The sequence below is a fragment of the Nicotiana tabacum genome, chromosome 8, assembly GCF_000715075.1.
Source record: "Nicotiana tabacum cultivar K326 chromosome 8, ASM71507v2, whole genome shotgun sequence".
In the NCBI taxonomy this organism is placed as follows: Eukaryota; Viridiplantae; Streptophyta; class Magnoliopsida; order Solanales; family Solanaceae; genus Nicotiana; species Nicotiana tabacum.
Window position 1 is genome coordinate 150309224 of NC_134087.1, and position 23989 is coordinate 150333212.

A 23989-nucleotide genomic window follows, 5' to 3' on the forward strand; every position below is an offset into this window, starting at 1 on the left:
GTAGTTCAGAAGTGCGTAAAATGATGGAGTATACCGAGGTGGAGAGTCGAGTGAAATACCGTCGAGGTTTCGGACCGCAGTTCCTGCCGTTACATCGAAAATAAAACGGAAAAATTACAGCAAAAGTAAAAGAAAAATACAAGATCCTATCTGCTTCTTGTCTTGAATCTCTACTTTATCTTCAACATGAGACTGAAAAGTGGACCCTGTTCTTTAGGCGGGCTCCTGATGCTATTTGAATTTGTGAATTGAAAGTAACTCTGAAATGAATTCCCTTGTTATCCAGGTGGGCGCCTAATTATCAAAACTCGAAACTGTATTCCCCCGTTATCCAGGTGGGTGCCTGATTACTAAAATTTGAATTGTATTCCCTCATTATCCAGGTGGGCGCCTGATATTGCAACAAAACAGACAAAACAACAGAAATTTTTCTGCACCCTGTTTGGGATCTGGGCATATTTGTGAGTGTTAATTGGATCATGTTGCCTATAGAGCTCTAGGAATTCAAAAGCTAAATCCCATTATCCAGGAGGGCCCTGAAAACTTCGAATTAAATCTCATCTAAAACTTAAAACTAAATCTCATTATCCAGGAGGGTCCTGAAAATTTTAAATTAAATCCCATTATCCAGGAGGGTCCTGAGAACTTTTAAAATTAAATCCCATTATCCAGGAGGGTCCTGAAAATTTTAAATTAAATCCCATTATCCAGGAGGGTCCTGAAAACTTAAAAATAAATCCCATTATCTAGGAGGGTCCTGAGAAATTAAAACTAAATCCCATTTTCCAGGAGGATCCTGAGAATTTAAAACTAAATCCCATTATCCAAGAGGGTCCTGAAAATTTAAAACTAAATCCCATTATCCAGGGGGGTCCTGAAAATTTAAAACTAAATCCCATTATCCAGGAGGGTCCTGAAAATTTAAAATTAAATCTCATTATCCAGGAGGGTCCTGAAAATTTTAAATTAAATCCCATTATCCACGAGGGTCCTGAAAATTTAAAAACTAAATCACATTATCCAGGAGGGTCCTAAAAATTTAAAAACTAAATCCCATTATCCAGGAGGGTCCTGAAAATTTAAAAACATCCCATTATCCAGGAGGGTCCTGAAAATTTAAAAACTAAATCCCATTATCCAGGAGGGTCCTGAAAATTTAAAAACTAAATCCCATTATCCACGAGGGTCCTGAAAATTTAAAAACTAAATTCCATTATCCAGGAGGGTCCTGAAAATTTAAAAACATCCCATTAGCCAGGAGGGTCCTGAAAATTTAAAAACTAAATCCCATTATCCAGGAGTGTCCTGAAAATTTAAAACTAAATCCCATTATCCAGGAGGGTCCTGAAATTTAAAAACTAAATCCCATTATCCAGGAGAGTTCTAAAAATTTAAAACTAAATTTCATTATCCATGAGGGTCCTGAGAACTGAGAATGAACTTACCTGAGCTATGCTCTCATATTTGAGGATTCTGAACATAATTTCTTGCTCCCTAAACCATGCTTTTTAATGGGAGGTCCCTGTGGATTTAAAAAATTTCTTGTCCCTGTTTCAGACAAATAAAATCCTGTTAGTTTGAAAACGTGATGGTTAGTTTGTGGCATCCTTTGCTGAGTGTCTGCTTCTGCCACTGTCATGCTTCATTCTGATTAGCTGCTTCGGGCTAGCAAGAAGTTGTTTGACCTTCTGATTGGAACTGGACCACAAAACTTCTGCATGACCTGAATCTCTCACACTCACTTGCTGCATTTTGTTTTCATTTTGAAAGTTGTTGAATCCTTGTATTTTCTTAAAATTCAAGATTCACTTAATTGCCTGAACCTCAGTTATCACCATACTGCTTATTCTAAATCAAGTCAATTGTGATATGCCTGGTCGGACTCCGCTTTGTGCAATTTAGAAGCTAGTAGTAGGCTTTGAAATCCTTTCCTGCTTGTTCAACAAGGGCTGACTCAAAAGAGACCCATAAAGATAGACTCAAAGAGCAAAGTGAAATGATTTTTGACAAAAGGAACAAAGGAAAATTTTGAGCACAGATGACTATATGAAGAAGAATGAGAAAAGAAGACTTATATGAGGGAAGCAACCAGCTCCAATGATCATGACATGCATTTCGGATTGATCAGCCTAATCCGTCCAACCAATCATATTTTCAGTTCATGTCCTGTCTTCATACTTCAAAACTGGGCTTTCACTGATCTAATTTCTCTGTAAAGTCATGAGCCTCATTCGACTTGTAGCGTCCCGAAGGGTTTTCACCTACAAGCCTCTCTCATTTTTTCATCTCTCAACTCACCATCGCTTTACGGTGCCCGCGAGTGTTTTCACCAATAAGACTTTATCATTTTAAATTTTCTCTCAACTCACCATCGCCTTACGGTGCCCGTGAGGGTTTTCACCAATAAGACTCTCTCATTTTAAATTTTCTCTCTTGCGCCCGTGAACAAAGTGTTACCCATGATGTAAATCATACCTCTATCTCGCTTGACCTGGCATCCTCAAAGATTGATCGGAAGGTCTTTCTTTGTACCGTAATGTAGGCTTTTGGACAGGGTTAGAAAGAAAGGGTGGCATGAAGGCTCAAACTAACTTAAGATGAAAATGGGTCAAAATTACAACTTTTGGAATCAAATCTTTTCAAAACCAAAACTTCTGCCCCAGTTTCTTTGTGTCCGGGGAGTTTTAATTTTTATTTTGATGGGACCGAACCGTGAGGCTGCCTATGTATCCTTAAAAGGAATCACATCAAACGTAGTTCAAAAGGAAGTTGTTTGTTTTTGTTGGTTTTCTTTTCTTTTCTTTTCTTTTCTTTTCTTTTACTTTTTTTTTCTTTTCTTTTCTTTCTTTCTTTTCCTTTTTTTCTTTTCTCTTTTTTTCTTTCTTTCTTTCTTTTTCTTTTTTTTTCTTTTTTTTTTATTTTTCTTTCTTTTTCATTCTTCTTATTTTCATTCATTCATTCATTTTTTTCGTTTTCTAATTCTGTTACTGATTTCAAGAGAGGGGTATGAAAGAAAATAAATAAAGCTCAAAAAGGGTAACAAAGGATGAAAGTGTTTGGGTAGCGGAACAAAATGCCCTCGTCATTTCAACTTTGAACATGCCAAGTACAAAATACAACTGAAGGTAAGCAAAGAAATCATACATAGTACCTCTTAACTGCACCAGAATTGATATCCATATCTACACATTTGCCTTCTATGTCTGTTAAATACAAAGCACCATTGGGCAACACTCTTGTCACAACGAATGGCCCCTGCCAGTTTGGGGCGAACTTGCCTTTGGCTTCCACCTGATGAAGAAGGATGCGTTTCAATACCATCTGGCCCACTTCAAATTTTCGAGGACGCACCTTTTTGTTATATGCTCTTGCCATTCTCTTCTGATACAATTGACCATGACATACTGCAGCCAATATTTTCTCATCAATCAAACTCAACTGCTCTAGCCGGGTTTTGACCCACTCATCATCATCAATTTCAGATTCTGCAATGATCCGAAGGGATGGAATCTCAACTTCTGCAGGTATAACTGCCTCAGTTCCATATACCAGCAGATAAGGAGTTGCACCTACTGAAGTGCGAACAGTAGTGCGATAACCCAGTAAGGCAAAAGGCAACTTTTCATGCCACTACCTAGAACCTTGAACCATCTTACGAAGTATCTTCTTTACGTTCTTGTTAGCAACCTCAACAACTCCATTTGCCTTGGGGCGATACGGGGTGGAGTTCCGATGCATGATCTTGAACTGTTGGCATACCTCTTTCATCAAATGACTATTGAGATTGGCAGCATTGTCTGTGATGATCACCTTGGGAATTCCGAACCGACAAATGATATTTGAATGAACAAAATCCACTACTGCCTTCTTGGTCATGGACTTGAAAGTTATAGCTTCGACCCACTTGGTAAAGTAATCAATGGCCACCAGAATAAACCTATGCCCGTTTGACGCTGCCGGCTCAATTGGTCCAATAACATCCATACCCCAAGCAACAAAGGGCCAAGGTGCAGACATTGAATGTAACTCAGATGGGGGAGAATGAATCAAATCACCATGTACCTGGCATTGATGACACTTGCGAACAAAATTAATACAATTCCGTTCCATGGTGAGCCAATAATAACCTGCTCGAAGTATCTTCTTTGCCAAGACATACCCGTTCATATGCGGCCCGCAAACTCCAGAATGCACTTCGGCCATGATAGTTGAAGCTTCTTTAGCATTTATGCACCTCAACAGTCCTAGATCCGGGATCCTCTTGTACAAGATTCCTCCACTCAAGAAAAATCCACTAGCCAGACGTCGAATGGTTCTCTTTTGGTCACCTGTAGCATGTACTGGATATACCCCCGACCTGATGTATTCCTTGATATCGTGGAACCAAGGTTCGCCATCGATTTCCTCTTCCACCATATTACAATAATCATGTTGATCATGAACTTGGATATGCACGGGGTCGATATAAGCCTTGTCCGGATGATGTAACATTGACGCCAGAGTAGCCAAGGCATCAGCAATCTTATTATGAATCCTGGGAATATGTCTAAATTCAACCGACCTGAATTGTTGACAAAGATCATGTAGGCACTGTCGGTACAATATGAGCTTCAAATCTTGAGTCTCCCATTCTCCTTGAATCTGGTGAACCAACAAATCTGAATCTCCCAGAACAAGTATTTCCTGGACTCCCATGTCTATAGCTAACCTCAAACCCAAAATGCATGCTTCGTACTCAGCCATGTTGTTGGTGCAATAAAATCGAAGCTGGGCTGTTATAGGGTAGTGTTGCCCTATCTCAAAGATAAGTACAGCCCCTATTCCGACATCCTTCATGTTAGCAGCTCCATCAAAGAAGATTTTCCAACCTGGCTTTTCATCACGGTCAACCTCGTCAGCACACATGACCTCTTCATCAGGAAAATAAGTCTTCAGTGGCTCATATTCATCATTCACCGGATTCTCGACCAAGTGGTCGGCCAAGGTTTGGGCCTTCATTACGGTCCGAGTCACATAGATGATGTCAAACTCTGTAAGTAAAATCTACCACTTCGCCAGTCTTCTCGTGGGCATAGGCTTCTGAAAGATATACTTTAGAGGATCCATGCGGGAAATGAGGTAAGTAGTTAAGGACGACATATAATGCTTCAACTTTTGTGCCACCCAAGTCAGGGCGCAACATGTCCTCTCAAGCAGAGTGTACTTAACCTCATAGGGGGTGAACTTCTTACTGAGATAATAGATTGCTTGCTCCTTCTTTCCCGTTATGTCATACTGACCCAATACATAACCAAAAGAATTATCCAAGACTGTCAAATAGAGAATTAAAGGTCTTCCAGGCTCTGGTGGGACCAGCACAGGTGGATTCGACAGGTACCTATTAATCTTATCAAATGCTTCTTGACATTCGTCAGTCCACTTGACCACAACATTCTTCTTCAGCAGCTTAAAGATGGGCTCACAGGTTGTCGTGAGCTGAGAATGAACCTGCTGATGTAATTTAACCTTCCAAGCAAACTCATCACCTCTGTTTTGTTCTTTGGTGGCGGTAACTCTTGAATGGCTTTGATCTTCGATGGATCTAACTCAATGCCGCGTCTACTAACCACGAATCCCAGCAGTTTCCCAGACGGGACACCAAATGCACATTTCACTGGATTGAGCTTGAGGTTGTACTTGCAGAGCCTTTGGAAAAACTTCCTCAAGTCCTTGACATGGTCAGACTGCTTCTTTGACTTTATGATCACATCATCTACATAAACCTCGATCTCTTTGTGTATCATGTCATGAAATATGGTGGTCATCGCCCTCATGTAAGTTGCCCCAGCATTCTTCAAACCAAATGGCACTACCCGATAACAGTATGTTCCCTATGGCGTGATGAATGCTGTCTTTTCTGCATCTTCCTCATCCATCAAGATTTGGTGATATCCCGCGTAACAATCCACAAAAGACCCAATCTCATGCTTGGCACAATTATCGATCATAATGTGAATGTTCGGCAATGGAAAATCATCCTTTGGGCTTGCTTTGTTAAGATCACGGTAATCAACACAGACCCTAGTCTTACCATCCTTCTTTGGTACTGGCACAACATTGGCTAACCAAGTGGGATATCGAGTGACTCTAATGACCTTTGCACTAAGCTGCTTTGTGATTTCTTCTTTGATCTTCACACTCATATCAGTCTTGAACTTTCGCAACTTTTGCTTGATAAGAGGGAATGCTGGATCAATTGGGCAATTTATGAACTACCAGATCAGTGCTCAGGCCTGGCATATCATCATATGACCATGCAAAGACATCTTTGTACTCAAACAATGTTTTGATTATTTCCTCCTTAACTTGCGGTTCTAAATGCACACTTATCTTGGTTTCCCTAACATCATCCCGGTCCCCTAAATTGATTGCTTCAGTTTCACTCAAATTAGGCTTTGGTTTTTCTTCAAATTGTTTTAGCTCTTTACTGATTTCCTCAAATGCTGCTTTGTCATCATATTCTGTTTCATCATCATATTCTACTTCTTGGATCGTTATTTCAGGATTAGATTGGCTTTTAAGATTCGGCTGAAAATTCTTCATGCATGTCATGTCACTGCAACCAGCATAAAAAGAACTGTACACAAGAAAAAAGAACAAAATAAAACACTATTAAGAATAACGGAAAACGAAAAATTGCATTTCATTGAAAATAAAAGGATAGAAGGGTTTGAACATCAAAATAAGCAAAAACAAAAAATCTAGATTACAACCCGAGAATAACCCAGATAACAGAAAGGAAAACAAAGCAAACTACCAAAACTCATTCCTGGTGGGGAGAGGAGTAGCTTCCCAATTGCTAAGCTTCACGTTTGGGCCAACGAGCTGCACATTTGCTTTACTAGAGCCTTCACCAACTTCTACCATATTGACCTCTTCGAACAGACTTTGGAACCATAATCAGCTCTTCATCAACATCGACCACAGGTTTTGGGATTGAGGAGGTTGGAGGTTTTTCGGTCCCTGGCTTGACAAAAGACTTAAAGATGTGTGGGACAGGCTTGGGGAGCAACCATACCTTCTGTTTCAGATTTTTAACCCTTTTCACGTCCTTCTCTGTGGGCATGAATCCCAAACCAAATGTACCAGGACTCCCACTGGGGTGCACTGGATGCACAATACCCTGTAGAGATGAGCCCAAACCCTTGCCTGGCACAAAACCATTCTTCAACATTTCATTCGCAACCATGACAGATACGGAGGATAGCTTATGACCTGGAATGCATTTTCCTTCAGGAATTTTCTCAACAGACACTATTTCAAAAGTCTGATAGACTCAAGGTCCCTTATCATCTTCAGCTTCGATGAACGGAACAATTGTGTCATTACAAGCTGACAAGTCCTCATCATCGTGCACAACTATTTCCTGCCTGTCCCATTCGAACTTCACCATTTGGTGCAGAGAAGACGGAACTGCCTTAGCAGCATGCTGCCCAACAACAGATTGTAGGAGACGGCCACATTGTAAAGAAACATCGATGCTGGGAATAAAGGCCCTGGCGTATGCCCCCGCATCCTAAAGGCTAACCCTAAACAAATACTGGCCATGCTGCTTCACGTTTGCTGCCAATCCCGCTAACTGAGACTTTATCAACTCAAGCTTATCCCAGGGATCTTGGTCTGATGCCTCCTCAAAATCATCTGTCTGAACTGCCCGACCCCTAAGTTGTGCTGGTAATGGGGTGCTGACCCCTGGTGGGACGGACTGTAACCAAATCAAGTACTCTTGAGTACACTCGGGCCTGCCAACGTCCTCTACTAATGTATTTTTCTTCATCCTCTTTGCATTGTTCCAGTATTGCACATACTTGATTTCATCAGCCGCCTTTTTGCTAAAATTTATGATGTGCCTCCGAAGATTCAAAGTTGGAGGCACCTCTTGTCTTCTGCCCAATTGTCGCATTACCCTAACGGGAGTGTATGACCTGACACACTTGAGTCCTACTAGCATCAGGAAAGGCTGCATGAGGCACCCTACCAAGATATCATCCAAAGGTAGCCAAAGGTAAACCCACAAAATATTCCCATTTGTCCTCAAACCAAGGAACTCAATCCAAGTTGTGATGCCTACTGGGTACGTAAACTTAAGAGATTTCATCCTACGTTCGATGCATACCACCCGATCCCTCAAGGCACGGTCGATGGGACAAAGTAAGGATGCAGTGTGCAAATGCTCCATCATCCATAGTTGTAGAAAAAGGTTACTTCCCTCAAAATAACTGACACCTCCCTTAACCTCACTCAGGGCTCGGTACAACTCTGCTAAGATCATCGGCAAAACGGTAACGGTTTTGCGTTACTTTTCATGAAATAGTGCTATTACCACTAACTGCAGACGGGTGCTAATGTGCCTCTCATCTAATGGAAAAACCAATAATCCCAACAAAGCAAGGTTGAAAGCTTCTAGGCGACGTCTTTGCCACTTTGCCTTGGTTGTGCATAACTTATCCCAAAAGACGTCAAAACTATCCTGTTGTCCAAATCTAGCAAAAAAATAATCCAAGGATATTCAGGACTGCTCGAGACATTTTAAATGCTTATTATCTTTCAGGCCCAGGCCGCTGACGAATCTTGTCCTAGAGTAGTCTCGGGGAAGTATCATGTCCTTGCCTATATAGCTTAAACAAGTGAGACCAGACATTTCCGCCAAGGTAGGAGTCATCTCACACTCTCCAAATCTGAAAATCAAATTTTGCGGATCCCAATAAGTCAGCATCGCCTCCACTAAGTCTGGGCGGGGTGTGATATCAAGAAGGGAAGTTAGGGTGCCCAATTTCTGCATTAACTCATGCTGCTCTAACGATGAAAACATTTTCCACCACTTGATCAACTTCCTAGGAATCTTTACTACCATCAGCACTTTGGATCGAATCAGCGGGTCCATACCTGAATGAAGCAAACATGGTTAGCAACTCGGGACACTACGTGACCCCACCACATTTCCTAGTGGACAAATGCAGCACACAACATGGCTATATTTGCAAAATGACCTAAGTGGCTGAAAGTGGCTATTAGCGCAAACTCGACAAAGTTGACCCCTAATGCATGAGAAATACTCCATTTAAAGCTTACATGACTCTAATATCCCGACAATCATGGTCTTAAAAATTACTTTGCGGAAATGGACCCTTTTTTGCAAAAATGGCCGATGTGGCCAAATGTGGCTAGGGACGCAAACACGACATGGATGGACCTTAAAGTGATATGACACCGAGTTATAAACTCAAGATCCTAAGACATGGGTAATTGAGTCACTCTTGCGAAGATAACCCTATTTTGTAAGAATGGTCGATGTGGCCAAAAGTGGCTAGACATGCAAATTTGACAGGAATGAACCTTAGAACTAAGAGGACACTTTATTGTAGACTCAAGATCCTAAGACAAGAGATAACAAACTACTTTGAGAAAACATCTCTATTTTTGCAAAAACGCCCAATGTGGCCAAACATGGCTATACATGCAAGATTTGGCTACGACCCCGGAAGCCAAGAACCTAGGACCTACTAGGAAGACCGGACCCTATGTTGGTTGCCTATGTATCCCGCCCCAGAAGACGAGAATCAGGTTCGCGTAGTTCGGGAGATTAAACATGGGAGGAAGCCTTTAAAAAAATGCGACTTTGGAAAAACCATTTTTTTGTATTTTTGATGAAAATTGAAAAATATTTTTTTTTCTTTTTCTCCTTTTTTTGAATTTTTGGAAAAATGATGGAAAATGTAAAATCTTTTTGGATTTTCTTATTTTTTTTTGAATTTTTGGAAAACTATGAAAAAAATGTGAGTGGGCCCTACTTTCTTCATTTTCACCCTTCTTTCCCAAGCATCGGTCCGCCAAATGACCCTTTTACTCTCACAGATGCAACATTTAGCACATAGGATGATTAAATGTCATTTTGGGTCACGGGCCCATTTTGACAAAATTTGGACAGGCTTCCTACAAAGGGACACGGTACCTGGGACCGAGCCCTACTAGGTTTAAATGACATGATGCAAATAAAAATGACCTAAAGGCTGACCTAAGTTTGGGGTTCACTAACAAGGCAATTCGGGGGAGCGTATGGTCGATAGTGGCTGCTCAAGCTTTCCACCCACTCCATACGTTCGACGGCCCCCCCTCCTAAAATAAGGGTGACTCAACGAAGAGTTCGTGTACGCGACACGTACTCCGAGACTTGTTGCAAAAAGAATTGACCGGGTAATGCATATGATGACAGTTATAAAGCAGTAAACACATAAAGCAAAAACTGTAAACACATAAACAACTAGCAAATAACAAAATATAAAAACATAATAAAAATTAAGTAAAGCTAATGAAAAAACATAAAAACCTCAACCAAAAATTCTAAAAGTCAACAAAATCAAGTACTAGCTCGAACCCGCAAGTCCCAAGCAGATTCGCATGAGATGTCACACCCCCTTTTTTTTAACAAATTTCACTGAACCATCTTAAAAATATAAGAAAAAGATTTGTAAAGCTTGAAAGAGTTTTTAATTGAAAAGTGACAAAATTGTGTTCAAAAGGAAATAATTCAGAGTCGCCACCTGACGTTTAATTTCGCTGTGTCAGGTCACCGTTTTTCTAAAATAATAATTTTTTTTCATTTCAAAATACTTGAGACTCCAAAACTAAGTCTGCGCTAGAGATTCGGGTAAGGGGGTTCATTTGACTTGGGGAGAAGGTGTTAGGCATTTCCCGAGTTCCGTAACTAGTACGGTTGCATACTTGATCTTGTCGGCTTTTAGAATGTTCGAATTGAGGTAAAAACACAAAAAGGAAAACAAACATCCCAAAGGTTCGAGGTCGTCCCTTCCTAATAAAAGAAAAATAAAAGAAAATGAAATAAGTTCTCCTAGCCTATACAATGCCTCCATTGATGATACCACGACCTCTATTTACAAATACTATAGGGCATACCCTGGAAAATATGTACAAATTGCACGGGGCATTCCCCAAACAATGAACTAAAGGAACGACCTCTTGCCTCAACAGTAACAAAAATCCTAAAGCTTGTCTACCCAAGTGTGATCGGCCTAAGCGTGCTCCTAACGAATCTATTAAAATAAAAGATGACTAAATAAAAGAAAGATCTAATTCATGCTCATATTTTTTAACTCTTTATTGTTATTAGGCCGAGCCCGATACCTAAAGCATGAAAATAAATCAATTGCTAATGGGCCAAGCCTTTTCTCAACTCCCCCAATACCCATTCTGTACAAAGAGGCATCAAACAATGACAACAAACATGAGTCATAAGATGTGAAATCAACATCTAGGACAAAGGAAGCGACCAAGATCATCCACGGCATCCAAATTTCGAAGGAAAACCACGAAAGAAGGAAAATTCGAACTAAACTTCAAAATCTCACATGATTAGGTATTGTCAACAAGAGCTTTGACATGAATGCACATACTGTAGCATAAACGAATGGACGTGAATCGTTGGTTCAATTGACAACTACAGTTCGATTTTGAATACTAATCAAATAGGTCACTTAAATTCTTTTAAACATGTATAATTTAGCACTAAAAGAAATTAAGAAGAACTAAGGATAAATCGCCAAGGAAACAGCAGAATTAAAGCAGAACAATGTCTCATCAATCAAAAGAGAACAACAAAGAACTTTGAGTATGTCGATCGTAAACGACCCTTTAGAAACAGACTCAACACTTCTGGTTACAAATACTCGTAAATATATCTAAAATAGCTGAAAATCCTTCAAAACAAACAGAAAACTTGCAATTCGATAGCTGAAACAAATTCAAAGAAGAAGGCGAAGACGAATTAAACGCTAACTCACAAAAATACTACACCGACATATCAGACGACGAGAACACAAAACACCATAAAAGAAGCAGCATGAGGTAACCTTAACAGCACATCCAACAGATTCTTAGTTCCAATAACTCAGCGATCCAATCTAATCCAACTCATTTAACACCAAAACACAAAATAATGGACAAAGATGATTGAATTCCTAACATTTCAAAGAAACACAGCTAGAAATCGAGTAAATTAGATCATTCTTATATCCCTAAATTACCATCAGATTCAACGCTAGACCAAACACAAGCAGAGACAAATACTCTAAACAATCAATAAGAGTTCTCATGATGACCTGCAGCAAGAAACTCAAGAGGGAACGACAATACTAACAACACAAATTAAATCGAGATGAACCAACAAACTTCACCCATCACTAATATTTGATTCATGCTCTTAGATGTAAGAAGAAAAGAGAATGGATGAACCTGTTTAGTCGAAATCCTTTTTAATAACAGTAGAGGAATCAGCAGATACAACGTATTGCTCCAAAATATCGACTGAGAACAGCAACGCAATCGAGCAGAAACCGCGAGCCAAACCACGAACCTCGAACAGAAACTCGAATCGGCCGCACAATTTTGAATCCGAACAAGAACTCAAACTCAAACTTCACTCCATTTGTATGTTATAACAGAGATTTAAATCGGAAGCATCAACAGAAATATTTTTTTATATATATCTATGAAAACGAAAAAAAAATCAAAGGAGAAGAATCTGAAAGTCAAAATTGGAACCCTCGAGCCCTTTTTTTTTGATTTTCTGATATTTTCTCAATCTTTCTGATTTTTCCTCCTTCGAACCCCCCCCCCCCCCCCCCGAAAATTTATCCTCCGAGAAATCTACCAAAATAACTTCCAAAACCGAAAACTCCCGAAAGCTTTTCATTAAAACAAAAATTGGAAAAATGGAAGGCGTGGATCCGCTTTCGCTCACATCCGACCGCTCCCATTTATCCGAGATTTGTCCTAGAAAGCTAAAGCGCGTGAGAGGGATGGCGGATTCGGTTTGGGCGAAATCATTAGAAAATATTCTGAGTTTGTTATCATTGCTACGTGGAGGAAGGAGAAGATGATAGAGGGGACCACGGGTGGACCATATGAGTTAACTCGCCAGGTTTGGACGAGTTCCGGCGAGTTTGGGGTGGTAGGCGCGCGGGCAGAAGCTTAGAGATGGGGGAGGCACCAGTTTGATTGGTATTTTAGTTTAGGGTTTGGGAAAAATTAGGGTTTTATATGGGGTGTGGGGATTAATATTGACCTTAGAATTACAGGGGTTGGATGGCCAGGATTTAAAATCAAAACGGGGCGGGTCGGGTGGACTGGGTGCGGGTCACCGAGGCTGCTTGGGTTATCCGATTTGGGCCTTGTCTTGTGTAGAATTGGGTCCAAAATTTTGTACTTCTTCAATTTCTAAAAGTCCATTAAATAACCAACTCAAAATTAAAACTAATTTCAATTAATTAAACAAACTATGTAAATATATGAAACTATATATATATATATATATATATATATATATATATATATATATATGATGTTTTATATAAATTAAAAGTAAGATTAAAAATTATAGTATAAACAATATATGGCTACAAAAATCTTAATAACCTTAAGCTAAATAGAAATATGATAAAACATGAAACTATATATATATGTATGTATATTTTTTAGTTTTCGTGCCTTAAAATAGAATTAAAATTAGTAATAAAGTAAAATCCTATAGAAATAAACCCAAATAAATATCCTAATTATTTCTTTAAAATACTACTTTATAAAAGTTGTCCGGGTCAAAAATTACGTGCTTACATAATGTACTGAGTATGTAAGGCACATAAATAAGTACAAATCATGCCAAAAAAAGAAGGGATAGCCTTAATATACCTGAACCGATTCTCTTTTGCGAAAACACGTAATAGCGGAATGAAATAGAGAAAATTCCGTATAATATTCTTGAGAATGATTGTATCGGGCTTTCTTTGAATTAGCATTTCAAAGAATCTCACGTTTGGACTTGTATCATTGCAGAGAGTTTCACATTTTGGACATTGTAATACTCCAGGGAGTTTTCATGTTTTTGGGCAATGAAATTCATTTGATATTTGTTAAAGCTTGGCAAATTCCCAAAGAATGGACAAAAGAACCCAAAGTGGCTCATATGATGTGTTGATTCTTAAAGTGACACCTTGAACATAAAAGTAAGAGTCATTTTTAAATGCCTCTTGGGCTGCCACGTTACTTTGGAGGAAATTTATTATTTTTTATCCACTTATTAGTTAATTGGATAATGTCATGTTATCCGGTAATTAACTAATTACCCGCATAATTTAAAAATTGCCTTAAATTACTTAAAATTCTACTTATTTTTAATATACTTTATACACCTTACTAGCATGGTCATGTAGTACCTTATATGGCACTAGTCTATAAATACCGGGTATTTTTAGCTCGGGCCGTATTTTATCCCAAAATGCCCAACTTTGACGAAAATTCATTCTTTGAATTTCTTCCTCTTTCACCGTCACGAATTTACTCATCACTTGTGAAATAGCCTAATCCTTATAATCTCCAAATAATCTTTTACTTGGACTGATGTCAATTAACTTACGACAAATTCAACGTACACTACAAGGTACAACATCGTCGTAACTTAATACTGTGAAGCGTAACATCACCGTAATATAATACTGCAGGGTGCAACATTGTTGTAACTTAATACTGCGAAGCGTAACATTATCGTAATATTGCAGGGTGTAACATCATTCCCTCCTTTGGAACATTCGTCCTCGAATGTTGACTGATGCTCTTATTATTTTCATAACTTATAGCTCTTCTGAATGCCTTAATACTCTCCTTGCCATTTAAGCAGTTGCTCTATGAATAAATCCAAAGTCTAGGGTATTCCCCCCTTTAGTCTTTTTGCTCATATCATGACTTGTGGTCAAAATCTTTCTAATCTCGCAACTGCTGCTACCTCCTGTCATGCAGCATGTATGATCCTACCTTTGTAAGTGCGCTTATGCGATTCATTTTTACTTTTTCCTTTTTGCTTTTAGTCAATCTCTAGGCCTTACTTTGTAAAAATATACAAGGCTTAATAGGGTGCCTCTTTGGGCATCTATAGGTATAGTGAAGTTCTTTGCTCGATACTTTGTAGAACTTGCGAATATGGCCATATCTTATTTTAGAGATCTGGTTATCCATTCATATGACTTTACTGCGTCTGCATGGGTTATACTATACCATAAATACTACTTCAATTTATCATTACTGAGGTATGCTTACCAAGCTCCTCGTTACTTTTGCCTATCCTTTAGGTATAAATCTTAGTTCTTTAATGCTCCTTCATTACCATTCGTCTTAAGAATCATGGCTTAATCTCATGTCATACTTTGTAACTTGTATATGTCCATTGTTGATTCACCTTAATGTTGATCTACAATCCTCTCCTTGATGACTTGAAACTTCTTACGTAATACATTGTCGTTAGGGCTTACGTTGCATTGAGGAATATTTAAAGTGATTTCCATAATCGTATTTCATAGTGTCTCAATGTGATTAACCTTATGGGGGTATCCTAATTTCGTGCCGCCAGCGAAATCTTTTCTCCTTCTCTTTTTTTTTTCCAAATCATTATTCAAACAAAGGCCCAAACGTCATTTTTTATCTGTCACAATTATACCCTCATTTTATTACCAGGTCAGCATTTCATTCTTTCTAAATGCTATTAATCTTAGACTCTTTTGAGTTCATTCAGGATATACTGAACTTTCAATAACATAGAGAAACCATTATTTCTCTTGTTTTCATGGACTTAATTTCAAGGATTTATCCATTCTAATCACCTTTTCACTTGCCTTTCCTTATCCTTACTCATTTTTTTTAAAACTTTGTCGCTCTACCATACTTTAGCTTGCGACCTATACATATCCATTTATACTACTCGCAACTTTCCTTCAACTTGCTCGTACCATATATTTCCTAATGTTATTTTAGAACGTGAAGCGAGACATCACATCGTCTCCAACTCTTCTCTACTCTCTTAACTAGATCTCTCAGTACTTAGAAACCATAGACTGGAAGACATGTCGCTAACGACGCCGTTATCATTCCTGGTTATTGGATCCCCATGCTTATAGCCTTATATCCGAAGTATGGACTATTTATAACCTTCTGCATTTGAGTATCTATTACGTTGTTCATCTTTACCTTACTTACTTAAAATCTCATATCATATCTTCTGTCTATTTCATAACCTCTCTTCCACATAGGTATGATTCACACCACAACTTGAAGCTTTATTACAATACTACAATCCGGTGGGAGCTTCATACTAACTTCTTATTACTGGATTTATCGTAGAGCCGTTATAAACTATGGTTGTTGTACTATCTCTCTCGTACCTTTGATTTTTAAGGGAGATCCTGCAATGTTCTTGATCATGATGTTTCTAATTTTCTGGGTCCAATAATCAGACTCCTGATTACTTAGTTGATGTGACTCTTTAGTTTCCTCTTCCCTCTGATCAACCTTTATGTAGGCTTAAGCTATCTTCCGATCTATGGTTCATGGTATTAGTTATCTTTTTTAGCCTTTCACGGGCTTGAGAAATATGTATGATACAACCCTTTAATAATTTAATTATTCGTTTATGACCTGGGCTCAATTCTTTCTTTTAACGTATACCAGAATCTTCTACGACTGTATATGTTGCATGTATAAAACTCTGAACCCTTAAGTGAGTTCATAACGTAACCAACTCTGGATCATTGCTCGAATAAGTTCTTTCATTCCATTTTAGCTTTCTTTCAATGTAAGCTATTACTTTTCTTGGTCTTTTTGCACCCTTGTTGCATCCATACTTAGCTTATCTTAGTTCCCACATATATTGAAATTTCATACAACTCATATGATCTTGAATATCACTTCCGATTTTTACTTTATGTTCATTAGCCACGGTAGGTGCCACTTTCCTAGGGAGTGCATACAATGTTGTTTGGAGACTGTTGTCACACGACCATTTCCTCTTGAGGTCGTTGTGCTTAGGTTGAAGTCTTCTTCCTTGTTTCCTCAGCTAGTCCTTCATCGTAGTACTTAGGGAGAATCATTGACCCTCGTAAAGCTATGAGCTTATTACAGACCATTTGATATCCTTCCTTGCCTATAATTATCCGTAGTTGCTTACCTCCGTGCCCGTGTGCTTGTGGGTTTGCTTCTGAACTGATATTTTGATTGCCTTCCTAGAGGCACTTTCTTTTATCCCCGTAAAACTCATACGGTACCTTTAACTACCCCGACTCCTATTTGAATATATCTCAAGTATTATAATGACATTACTTTGAGGCTGAATTATCTATGTTGGGGTTTACTACATTTATCTTGCATGATCTACTGATTTGTTTGTAACTTCTTGTCTAGTCATGACTAGGCTCTTCCTGAATCAACTACTATCTACTTGTCAGCCCATTCTCATTTTCATTTTCCACGTAATCTTTCTTGGGTTATTTTTTTGCCTTAACTTACCTCCCGTACTGGTTCCTTATCTATCGATAACATCCCGGGAAGGAATCCTTACTTTTTTTTGACGTCGTGCTTACATAACATTCTGGAATCATAGCATATTTGTAACATTTGGATAAGTACAATCTCATCCCTTCCTCATTTTTTATCGTATCCTTCCTTTATTCTTCCATATTCCCCCCTTTAGGGGAGTACTAAGACTTGGAGCTATGACGACTTGCCTATGGATGTTTTTCCTCTTTATCTTTGGCGTCCTTTCACATCATCAATGATCCTTACTCACCTTGCGGTAATCCTTCTATACCAAGAATAACAAATTCCTCACTCGCGATGGTGACACTTAGTGTAACTGGCACATACAGTCTTTTAAGCTTAACTTTGCTCACATTGCTTGCTTTAGGGAAGCGTCTTCCTGAGTGATGATTCTCTGGATTCATCATGGGTCTTCTTTTGTTGTCTATTTTATCATCGCTGGAACACAATCTGAAATTCTCATGATTCTGACTATTATTAAATCACTCAATCCCTAATTCTTTTTTTTAGTTTGTCTTGTTCACCAATCCATACTGATTTCTATTACTTTGGAATCTTTTCCTTCTAGTAGTCATATTGGAGTCACAAACTTATTTCTCGAAATAAGGATACGACTTTATGGCCTATACTCTTTTCTTGTCTCAAGGCCTGACACCCCTCGTCCCTTTCTTCACCTGATATAGACTCAATAATATTGTCATTTCTTTTTTTTTTCCTACTGTCGTTATCCATGTATCACACCTTATTCATAATGTTTCCTTATCTCTCTTCTTATTTCCCTGTTAATATTTCTGCCTATCACTTTTTTTAGAAAACTTCAACATGACATTCTTTTGCTTTTAGCTCCCTTTGCTTCATCCATTGGCTCTTCGGGTTGCCAAGCATTCTCGTTCTACTAGGGGCGGGAGCCATACTAAGGTAATATTTATCCCTTCAAGGCTTCTAGTGACTATCTTTGTAGTACTCATATCTGGTTGTACTATTTTAGAGTGGACTATCTAGGTGTCTCATAAAGAGATCTATTAGCACATTTGTAATATCCTTCGGCAATATCAACTAACACAAGCAATCCATTTACCAATTTGGGTTACCCTAACCCCAGACGGATCTTGATATCCCGTCCTTTCCATAGCTATACCTGTTAGCCCCCGCAGGGCACAACTAAAATGGGTATGACCAATTGTACATACCTCTGTTACTATTGAATATAACTCAAAAAGCTTATGTTCCTCTGCCTGAATTATAAACACTGTTAACCTTCATTAATTAGGCGCCTCGTACCCTTCTTCATCTTGCTTATTTTTCTTGTTGAAACTTGTATTTATCTTCTTAATATCTCATTGTCTTTCACCATAAAGATGGATAGATATTCTTTCCTTAAGGCTCCTTTTCGAGAAGCTCACCGGTTTCTTTTGACTCAACATTTTCACAACTGCATTCAATCCCTTACTAACCATCTTTCTAACTAAAGACATTGTCATATTATGGTTAAGGTCGAGTTTAGGAAATTGTGTTCTTACAACTGACCTCTACCATACGATCTAGAGTAAAAAGAAAGAGTGACAGTCCTAAATGCCCTATAGCCTCATGCTTATAAGTTTAGTGCACAGACACACCCATAAACAAGACTCTACTAGACACGGCTTGTAGACTCCCTAGGATAGAACTGCTCTGATACCACTTTTGTCACGACCCAAATTGATGGGCCGCGACGGGTACCCGGTACCTTACTCAACCGAGTACCAACATAACGTATCTTTTCATGTCATACTATCATAAATAACCGAGCCGGAGAGGCTGCCATGCAATAGGTAGAATACAACAGGTAATTCCAATTTATACATAGGACATATTGGCCTCTAAGACCAAAGTAACCACTTGAACACTAAACATAGGACGACAAGGCCATTCAATCTTTTACGTACATGACATATGTCTACAAGCCTTTAAGAATACATAATTTTCATAAAGGTCGGGATAGAGTCCTGTCATACCAAACAATACACATCTAACTCATACTGACAAAACAAGCAACTCTGAAGCAAATAGAATGCACCAACATCTTTCGCTGAGTTGATAGCCTACTTGGAGGGCTCTCGACCTGTCTATCGGGACCTGCGGGCATGAAATGCAGCATCCCCAGGCAAAAAGGGACGTCTGTACGAATAATGTACTGAGTATGTAAGGCACATAAATAAGTATATCACAGACATGGAGGAAATATAGAGTAAATGACTCCACATGTATGTCTGAATAATTTTGTAAATCATGAAATACTTATAGTATCATGCAAATACGTATGATTGTCATGTCATGCATAGGTACATGTTTCGTAACATCATCAGCCTCTGAGGGCATCCCATCACATCATCTTGGCCACGGTGGGCAAAATCATCAATATATACTAGCTGATCAGGCGGTGGTGCGTATATAATGCCGTAACCTTTTCCTATATCTCAAATGCACACACACACACACACACACACACACACACACACACACACACACACACACACACATATATATATATATATATATATATATATATATATATATATATATATATACGTGTATATAACGCCGTCTGAGTCATGGGTAAATGCACATGTAAATGAATGCAATGCATGAGAAGTATGTTAATAAAATCTCTCGGAACGTCATAAGACCATTATACCTCTGATTAATATCATGAAATAAACTTTTTTTAACTTACGTATTTTTCTGAGACTCATGAACAGAAGATGTAACAATAAGATATATGGGAGTTAAAAAATATAGTCACCTCTAATACTTCTATAAATAGAGTCATTTGTGGAAGTTGTGTATTTTCTCGTTTCGTTCATGTCATATAGATCATGCCAAAAGAAAGAAGAGATAGCCTTAACATACCTGAACCGATTCTCTTTTGCGAAAACACGTAATAGCGGAATGAAATAGAGAAAATTCCGTATAATATTCTTGAGAATGATTGTATCGGGCTTTCTTTGAATTAGCATTTCAAAGAATCTCACGTTTGGACTGGTATCATTGCAGAGAGTTTCACATTTTGGACATTGTAATACTCCAGGGAGTTTTCATGTTTTTGGGCAATGAAATTCATTTGATATTTGTTAAAGCTTGGCAAATTCCCAAAGAATGGACAAAAGAACCCAAAGTGGCTCATATGATGTGTGGATTCTTAAAGTGACACCTTGAACATAAAATTAAGAGTCATTTTTAAATGCCTCTTGGGCTGCCACATTACTTTGGGGGAAATTTATTATTGTTTATTCACTTATTAGTTAATTGGGTAATGTTCTGTTACCCGGTAATTAACTAATTACCCGCATAATTAAAAATTACCTTAAATTACTTAAAATTATACTTATTTTTAATATACTTTATATATTTTACTAGCATGGTCATGTAGTACCTTGTATGGCACTAGTCCATAAATACCGGGTATTTTTAGCTCGGGCCGTATTTTACCCCAAAATGCCCAACTTTGACGAAAATTCATTCTTTGACTTGCTTCCCCTTTCACCTTCACGAATTTACTCATCACTTGTGAAATAGCCTAATCCTTATAATCTCCAGATAATCTTTTACTTGGACTGATGTTAATTACCTTACGACACATTCAACGTACAATACTACAGGGTACAACATTATCGTAACTTAATACTGTGAAGCGTAACATCATCATAATATTACGGGGTGTAATATTTTGTATATCAAAAATCATTTACAAAGGCGGCATGGCCCGATATGAACTCTTTACAAAGGCCAAAACGGCCCTAAAAGAAACATTACTAATCCTAAAGGCCTAGTCTTTTTCAGGAGCAGCTTCTTCTCCCTCGGAGTCTTCTCCACCAGATCCACTCACATCCTCGGAATCCTCATCGGGAAATGCTAACTTCCAAGCCTTTGCTTCCTTAGACTTGGTGATGTCGAGTTGAGGAGATATGTCGATACTTTGAGCAAGGACCCCCTCGAGATCCTCTCTTCGAGCCTGCCACTTTGAATGATCACCATGCTCGTGGCCTACTGGAGGATATCTTCGGCATTGACTTTGTATTAAGCCGCAGTAGCCTGGGCCTTAGTATTTGTCGGGGCTGCTTCAGATCTGGAAACCTCGAGCTCCTTGGCCAAATTGGCTAAATTGGACTCGAGCCCCTCGACCTTCTTCACTTGGACAGAAGCATTGTCCCTTACATATCGAAGTTGTGACTTGGCGGAATCTAGCTCTACTTGAATGGTTTCCTTTTGTGCAGCCAGAATGTCTATACATCCCTTGAACTGTTTAGCTTCGGCTTGCACTTTGTCTATTTGCCCTTGAAGGCCCTTGATCTATTTGAGCCTCTGTCTAACCTATAGAATGGGATTGTTAGTCGTTATCTCCGACTCGTCCTCACTATCATGAAGGACTCGGAATATCTGCTAGGCTATCTCTTCATGCGCATCTTGAGCCTCCACCAGGTCTACCTGAAGCTTCTCACTAATAATCTTGTAAGTATTGCACTTCTCAGTGAGACCTTAGACCTCGGCCTTACATTCCTCTCGTACTCAAAGAAAGGCCTCATGATGCAACACCGAAGCCTACGAGAAAGGAAGAAATATTATCTATATTTACAAGTCAAATTCATGAAAAGATAATGGTCCTTGAACTTACCCGATTTAGAGCATGCTGGTCCTCGTTGAACAAGCAAGCAACATCCACTGCATCCATTTTGGGTTGGTCCTCCTCAAAGACCAAGCATCGAAGATAGCTAGCCACCCCCATGGGGGGCAGAGAAAACTTGAGTATCTTCCGGGATCGAGATAATAAGAGGCCGTTTGCCGTCGGGGTCGACGCTGGGGGCCGGAAATTGGTCGGTTAGTTGATAGCTCGAGGAACCCTCATTCGAGCTCTTCTTTGGTATGTCCAAGTCACCGAGACCAGTGACGTCTTCCACTTCAACAAAATAGCTGTCGAAAAGGTCTTCTGCTCCGTGAAACTCTTCGCTGGGGCGAGCCTCCATCTCTTGAGCGTCCTTAATTGTCGTGTCAAAGAACGAAGGCAATGAGGAGAAATCTCCAATCTCCATTGCCCCAAGTGAATCCTTTGGGGCCCCGCCTTCGTCATGGGAAGCATTGGGCTTGGTTTCTGCAGTAGCCTTGACAACCTCCTTGGTGGCCTCCCCACCTTGAGGCAAGGAATCTTCGACTCTTTTCGGTTCGAGCTCATCAGCTCGGGGTAAAGCAGCTTCGGCTCCTGCCTGCCCAATAGTTCTTTGAACCTCAGTTCCAGCTTGCACACGAGTTACCAACCTAGAGCCTTCTTCTTCATCGTCTTCAGCTTCGGTCTCATCCATTAGCTATTGGACGAACTTCAAAGATACGTGGATGATGTTTTCCTTAGGCTTGTAGGGCTGCCTAGCCGGCCTTTTCTTTTCTGGGCCTGCACTCGGAGCCTCCTTCTTTTTCTTCTCTTTGCCCTACTTCAGAGCAGATGGGGAATGGAGTGCCTCTTCTTGAGCAGAAGGGGGCCTCATCGGCACATCCTTCCCGAGGCCTACAAAATGAGGAAGATGAGTAAGTACAATATCAAAGCCCGAATGGAAACCTTTTTAAGGAAAGAGGATTACCGTGGTTACAAGAATCCCATTGGCCGTTTGACAACTCTATCCAAGCACCCTCAGAATAAGTTTTTTGTAACACCAATCCCTCGACCAATTGCCTCAAGTCGGGGATAACTTCCGGCATAACGGCCTTAGATGCAAGATAAAAAAAATTAGATGAGGGAAAGACAAGAAAGCAGAATGGCAAAATAGATATTCAAAAGGCTAAGCAGTACTTATGTTTCATGTTTCACTTTTCAGGGAACGATATATCTTCGGCGGGGATTAGATCTGAAGTCTTTATTCGGACAAACTACCCATCCAACCTTGGTCTTGGGTCTCATCTATGCTCGAGAATGGGGGTTTGGTGGCTCGGCAATAAAGTTTGATCATGCCTCCTCGATAAAGCCGGGGGCCATAGAGAGGCATGAGGTGATCGAGGGTAAAAGGATGCCACTCGATCTTGCTTACAAAAAAATCGGAGGAGGATCACGATCCTCCAAAACGATGAGTGGATTTGGCCTAGAGTGACATTGTACCTCTTGCAAACGGCAACGATGATAGGGTCTAAGGGACTTATCATGAAGGGGTAGGTATAGACACTCAGATACCCCTCTGTGTGAGTAGTGATGGATTCTTCGAGGCTAGGCACTACTACATCGTTGTCTACCCAGTTGCACTCCTCTTTCACCTTCTCGAGGAAACGTTCGGTGATCGTACACATGTACCTCGACATGGGTTCACATTGGCCCGACGTCGAGGGTGTGTTCTCCACCTTGAAATCAGTAGCAGTAGCACACTTCGTCGAACAAAGTCCGCAAGGGGATGTTCTACCGCCGCGGCAGCGCCGACAGACTTTGATGAAGAGGAGGTTTTTTGTGAGGGATAGTTTTAAAGGTCTTTGCCATTTTTAAGAACAAAGAATAACAAGGGTTAGGATATCTGGCGTTTTAAGAAGAGACTAGAGATGAAACTTGAAGGTTTGTAGAAGAAGAACT

General features: G+C 39.5%; 1 protein-coding gene across 3 annotated transcripts; it reads right to left on the bottom strand.

Annotated features, from left to right (window-relative positions):
* Positions 1-760: 760 nt before the first annotated feature.
* LOC107793672 (uncharacterized) lies at positions 761-13974 on the bottom strand. 3 transcript variants are annotated; one of them, XM_075219765.1, is made up of 3 exons: positions 13744-13974; positions 12289-12470; positions 761-6616 (listed from the first exon to the last, which is right to left on the bottom strand). In XM_075219765.1, exon 3 carries the CDS (start codon positions 4996-4998, stop codon positions 3631-3633), a length of 1368 nt encoding a protein of 455 aa, XP_075075866.1. In that variant the 5' UTR covers positions 4999-6616; positions 12289-12470; positions 13744-13974; the 3' UTR covers positions 761-3630. The 3 variants fall into 3 exon arrangements, 2 of the variants coding, with proteins under 2 accessions (XP_075075866.1, XP_075075865.1); XM_075219764.1 differs by lacking the exon at positions 13744-13974 and having other exon boundaries at positions 12289-13325; XR_012694276.1 differs by lacking the exons at positions 761-6616; positions 13744-13974 and adding an exon at positions 6659-8925 and having other exon boundaries at positions 12289-13325.
* Positions 13975-23989: the final 10015 nt, after the last annotated feature.